The sequence below is a fragment of the Aptenodytes forsteri genome, unplaced genomic scaffold (assembly GCF_000699145.1).
Source record: "Aptenodytes forsteri isolate BGI_AS27 unplaced genomic scaffold, ASM69914v1 Scaffold284, whole genome shotgun sequence".
Lineage (NCBI taxonomy): Eukaryota > Metazoa > Chordata > Aves > Sphenisciformes > Spheniscidae > Aptenodytes > Aptenodytes forsteri.
The window spans coordinates 3,935,377-3,941,605 of record NW_008794445.1 but is presented as its reverse complement, the minus strand read 5'-3'; the positions used below and the strand labels follow the sequence as shown (position 1 = coordinate 3,941,605).

Here is a 6,229-nt window from a genome sequence, read left to right as displayed (position 1 = left end):
TAGCGGGCAAAGGAGCGGTGTCTGCGGCGGTGAAGCCGATCTTCAGCCGGGACCTGGGCGAGGCGAAGCGGCGCGTGAGGGAGCTGTACCGGGCCTGGTACCGCGAGGTGCCCAACGCGGGTGAGGGGCGCGGAGCCGGCCATGCATGCGCGGGCGGGAGCGCGAGCTCAAGGTCGTAACGGCCTCCCTGCAGCCGTTGGGTTCTTAAAGGGCCCGCCGGGGGGTTCCGCTTACCCCGGGGTGCGAGGGGTCCCGCCTCAATCCGTCGCTGCCCTGCCCCGGCTCCCGCCGGGCCCCCTTCCCCGCCCTGGCCCGCTGCGTGTAGGGCAGGTGAACAGGGTTGTTCGGGGCCTTACAGCGGCTGCGGGGCTGTGGGCTCTCGGCCGCTCCCCGGTGCAGCACAGGGCCGCCGGCCTGGCGCAGCCGCTGCGCTGCGTGTAGGGCAGGTGGGTTGTTCGGGGCCTTACAGCGGCTGCGGGGCTGTGGGCTCTCGGCCGCTCCCCGGTGCAGCACAGGGCCGCCGGCCTGGCGCAGCCGGGTTTGCCTTGCCCTCCCTGCCCCGGCTGTTTCCCCGGTAGGGGGAAACCCCATCAGCTCGTGCCTAACTTGCCACTTGGTCTTCCTAACCGAGCAGAAGAGAAATATAGCTTTAATGTTCCAGAACAGGGATGCGTGGCATGATTGTCTGCCTCCTTAAAATGGCACTGGGACTCGTAGCGGGGCTGCGTTGTTTATTTGCTTTAAATTAATTGGATTAGCGAAGCTGGCAAACATCGCAAGAACAAATGACTGTGTAGTGTTTTGTAGCGTTGAGCTGCACGTTATCAGTGGAAAAAATGAAAAGCAATATAGATGACTTCTGTGGGTGTTCTGTTTTTCCTAGTACACCTATACCAACTGGACATCACGGTGAAACAGGGGCGTAACAAGGTGCGGGAGATGTTCATGAAGAATGCCCACGTTACAGATCCACGGGTGATAGACATGCTGGTTATTAAGGTACAAACAAGCTATTCCTGTTTTGTTGAAGCTGCAGAGAATGTGAGGGTGGATAATTGGTGGCGAGTGTGATGGAGGAGAGGGACAGTTTTATTTCAGCTTGCGCTATGAAGATTGTCGTCTCTGGTTTATCTTTGTCAACAAACCTGTTGACAAGGGATCAAGCTGCTTTAGCATGCAGAGGAACAGGGTCTTAACTCGCCTAAGTCAGAGTCGCTAGAATACGGATTTCTGTCACTCAGTGTACTGGCTCTTCCAGTGTGCAGATGTTTAAAAGAGGAAGTATATGGCAAGCAAAACAGTAGTTTAAATACCAGGTTTGGTGGTGGTGTGGTTTTTTGGGGTTTTTTTGTTTGTTTGTTCAGGGGGTTTTTTGTTGTTTGGTTTTTTTTTAATAAAACAATGGCAATCAAAGAAAGGGAGAAGATGATGCTGGTAGCTAGTTTACCGTTAAAAATGACCTTTCTACTCCCCACAGTACTTCCTTAGATTGGGATGTGGTTTTCTTCACCGATTCTGAAACGTACATTAGAGTGGCAGTACTTGGTGGGAGGCTGGCTTTGGATGGCAAAACACCCCAACTCTGTAACACATCTGGTTATGTCTCAGGCCTGAGAGACCTGTCTGGTGCAAAGCAATAGTTGGCATACCAAGAGTAGGGCAAGGCTTCGAAACGGGTCTGAGCAGCAATAACTGACCTCTGCAGTTCTAATGCATTAGAAAGCTTCCAACCAAGGGCTGCTGTGCTCACATGTTGTATTTCCTGCATTTCAAGACAGTTAGTCTGTCTTTACATGATGATGAAAAAAATCTGGAAACAGAATCCTAGATAATATGGTAGGTGACAATTCCAGGCAGTCTCATTTTGCCCTGTGCTGCCATCCTCCGAAACCAGTACAATAATTCATAGACTGGAGTCATGAAGAAGTTATGTTTAATATCTCTGTGGCAGTGATACTGGTGCAAAGCACTTAGCAGCAATTTTACTTAGTTTTACAGCTAACTTGCCGCTATTCAAAAAAATTAAATAGAGGTGCATGAAAGTTAGGAATGTTATGTAGAATTTTATGGGGGTTCTGGTCATGAGAGAAACAAGGCAGGTTCTAAGAGGAGAGCAGGGTCCCTTGCCTGTTCCACAGGGCTGGAAAACTGTGCTGTAGAGACAAGTGACTTGTTAATATAGGACATGAAGCATTAAAGTCACAAGGCAGGAACAGCATATATATTTGTGTCGCAGTATAGGTGATGCAAGCAGTCTTTAGGAGTACAGAATTGTTGATGCAGCTATCTTAAGGGTGTTTCTAAGTGCATTCAAATAACTTGCATAGTGCTGTATAGTTAGAATCGGGCTCTGAGAACTAGTCTAAAATTCTTTCGTCTGTGCGCAGGGAAAAATGGATCTTCAAGAAACCATTCAGGTATGGAAGCAGAGGACTCACATCATGAGGTATTTCCATGAGACGGAAACCCCACGACCTAAAGACTTTCTGTCCAAATTCTATGCGGGCCACGATCCCTGAGAGATTGACTCTGTCTTCCTGTCTTGTATTACAAATAAAGTTCTATATAGTAGGAAAAAAAAAATCTATACAGAAAGATTGTATAGCATATTAGGAGCCTAATGAGTAACTCTGAATCCAGAGTGTGTGCAAGTCATCGTGATCTGTGTGAAGAGCTGTGATTTCCTAGCTTTTGCCAATGTACATCTTCAGTGGATGGAGTTTGTCCCATCACTTGCCCTGGAGCGTCTGCTGAATAACCACAACACAACCTGGCTGTGGGGCTTTCTGCCTAGCCTGCAGCCCTGTGCGTAGGTCTTAGCTGTGTGGAAGAAAGAGCAGAAAAGCCAGTGTAGTGGCAGAAATATTCTTGTGCTTGAGACCCATCTGTATTCATGCAGTGTTTTGCAATTTCATGCTATGACTTTGTTGACCTTGTTTTTTAACTCGGACGCTATTCTCTGTTTACTTCCTTGCAGAGAATGGCATAAAATCCAGTAGGCCAATAAAGCCCTCTGTGCAATAAAAAGATCAGCAGACCATTTCCCTGCTGCAAAATGAAATTATGTGGGAAAAATGGGGTTTTGTACTGTTGCCTAGAATAGGGAGGCTCTGTAAGAGCTTCTGATGCCTAGCAGGAGATGGTGTCCTACCATCACCTCCTTAATTGAATCAGGAATTACTAGCTCCCTTTTGAGAAGGGTAAGGAGAACTTGTTCTTTCACCAGTCAGAACACGTTTTCAGTAGGTAACTTGGTGCTGGAGCTCCCCCATGTGTGATCAGCGTTGAATCCTTGTAGTACGCTCAGACTTCCCTTTATCCTTGCCTAAATACTGGGGCCTTCGTCCTGTATGAGGACTGTAAAGCAGGGATGTGTACCTAGGGGCATGTTTTTAAGGACAGAGTTGAAGGAACACAGCCAGGAAGGGGCCAGGAGAGATGGTGGGATAAAGCAGTGATAAGGAGCGTGTCAGTATAAGAAACAGGAGCAGGGATGTGTTTGGCTCCCAAGAACAGATGAACTGAGCAACCACTTCTCAGAAGGCCTTGGGGAAGGAGGGGCAACTCAGATACCAAGTGACTCAAGAACGTGCCAGCTGCCTTCAGCTACAGCTGTTGGGGTTACTCAGATTGCAGGCTCCCTTTTCTCTCAGTAGCTACGCCAGAGAGTTACAGAGCAAACATCAAAAGCAGTGCCAAATAATAAGGCAGCAAATGTGGCTGTTTTAACTATACGCTGTGCTAATGTGTGTGACATTAAAAGAAACTTTTTAACAGCTACAAGAATACTGAAGGGAGAAGTGGGCAGTCAAGAGAAGAGGCCAGATCTAGTGACCAGAAACCATGAGAAAGACACGGGGGCAATGCTGGCTTAAAAAAAAAAAAAAGAAAATCATTTGACTTTAACCTTTCAAGGTATTTGAGGAAACAGCTGGTCTGATGCGACTGAAGATACTCTACGCATGCCCTAGCAGTAGAGAAGACATTTTAAGTCTATTATGCAAGGATTTAATTACAATAGTAAATACTTCTATGAAAAGAAGAGTTGAAGTTTATACACAGTTAAGAAAATAAATATATTAGGGCTCACACAGAAGGAAATACTGAACTACTTAAGAAATACTGGGTACTAGGAGCCAGAGTGTTCAGAGATTTTCACTGTTCACAGATCTAATGCTATAAAACGCATCAGCAAGTTAGTTTGCCACTCATGATCTTAACCTTTTATATTACCAAACCTACTCAACACTTTAACTCTGCAATGATAACACTGTAGTTACTACTCAGTGAGGTGAAATTAATGATATGGTCTCCATCAGGCATACCTGCATAGTGCTGGGTTGTAAATCAACATTATTTGAAGTGCAGTGCCAGTGTCAATATGAACTGTTCTTTTAATGGGGCTGTGTTGCAGGGCTGCTGCTTCCTCTAGGATTCCTGTCGTGTGCTGTAGATGAATGCTGAATTACAGAAAGGACTCATAAGAGGAAATAAGTATGAAGAGAGCCTCCTTACTGGAACAGATAGACAGAGGTAGAAAGGTTAATACAGAAATGCTAGGTCATAGGCACATAATCTATAAAAACACAAGACCAAAGTCATGTATCTCAATCTCTGGATCTTTAATTAAAGTTTTTCCCATATTGCTAATAAAAGGAATCTCAAGCAGTCTTTAATGAGGTGAGCGTGTGTGCACAAGGATGCAGGGCCTATCAAGCACTTCCTTCAACCCTCATCTACAGATTTCCGTCACACAGACGCGCAGGACACTTGCTGGCAAAGAGGATACAGAGCCCCTGTCCCGTTTAGGAAGGACAAAACACAGGTGACATGTTGGAACCATTGCTTTGTCAATGGTTTTCTCCCTTCTGTTCTTCCATTACAGTTCTGCAAATAGAATAATAAGCTGTTACTTTTCAGATACACTGTACTGAGCTCCAGTCTGTACCCTCCCCCCGAACCACACAAGGTGGGGGTTTACATAAAAGGAGTTTCTAACAGGCCACTGCAGTCTTCACAACCTTTTAATTCTCTGTTTTTAGCTGCACAGTGCACGCTGGAAAATCTCTTTATCAAACAGAATACATACACCAAACTGATTACAAAACAACACTATTTACAACAACTTCTTTGTTCTATAAAGAATCAAATTCACCCAAACTCAAGTCTTTACACAAGGGCTAGTCAAACGGAATAACATAAAATGGAGGGAAGTGTAGTGTACTGTAGATAAAAAGGAAGAGCAGAAATAATTCACCGTTATCTGATGAGTCTGAATGGTCCAACTACTCCAGAGATCAGTGTTGTAACACCCACCGGACAGTTTGTTCTGATGGGTTCTGGAGTTCTCTCAGGTTGTTCACCTCTATATCAGAATTTAATTCTCTTTAAAAATAGTCATTCTGTGAGTTAGCAGAAGACTTTTAAACAGGTAAACATGTAATAACGCTCAAGTCCCTCTTTTCTGTGTGCAGTACAGACCCTCACTGACTACAGTTTATTTTTATTTCCAATTCAAATTACAAGATCTAAAACGCCATCAGTTTATTACGATCTCTAACGAACGTAGGTTGTGGAGATTTCATACTCGGATACCAGTCTGGCCTACTCCAGTAGAAAGGAACCGAAAGGTTCGTAGCCAGAGGCAATACAGCTGCAGGTGTCCGTGTCTTTAACTGCAAATGGATCTTTCAAAGCTGCTGTTGTCTGTATTTCCGAGATTCTCCTCCCTGCCCCAAGCCAAACAGGAAGCACAAATAATTAGATCGCTGGTGATGTTACTGACATACCCTTTAATCATCGTCGTCATCATCCTCTGGGACAAAGATATCATGTTCTTCAAGTAGGGCTGCGAAGTTTTTACTGATCTGAGTCCCGACATAGAGGAAAGGGATCACAACGCTGAATACTCTGAGGAGGCCGAAGGGCGTCTGCAAGGAGTCGATGGGAAAAGATTGATCTTTACCAGCACGCTGCACTTTGGCTGAACCTACGCGCTCCCGGCTCCGCAGGCGCGCAGAGGACCTGGGGAGCAGCGGGAAGAACGGTTTGCCGCCCCTGGTGCCAGTCACCGCATCGCACTTCGTTATAAAAACTCCAGCACCGGCAGAGCAGGAACCCGTGGGGAGCTCGGGGCAGGGAACAGTGGTGGCTTAGGAAGGGAGAGCGGTTACCGGTGAGAAACGGCCGTGTGCGGGCGGCTGCTTATCCCCTCCTCATCGCGCAGGGA

The 6,229-nt window shown here is 46.3% G+C and overlaps 1 protein-coding gene across 1 annotated transcript in view; it reads left to right on the top strand.

Moving 5' to 3' along the window:
- NDUFA6 (NADH:ubiquinone oxidoreductase subunit A6) overlaps positions 1-3,042 on the top strand; it is a 3,566-nt gene extending 524 nt beyond the window's left edge. Inside the window, exons 2-4 of the mRNA XM_019474815.1 lie at positions 4-120; positions 884-999; positions 2,388-3,042. Coding sequence (XP_019330360.1) covers positions 4-120; positions 884-999; positions 2,388-2,519 — 365 coding nt within the window. The 3' untranslated portion in view covers positions 2,520-3,042. The remainder of the gene's footprint in view (positions 1-3; positions 121-883; positions 1,000-2,387) is intronic.
- Positions 3,043-6,229: the final 3,187 nt, after the last annotated feature.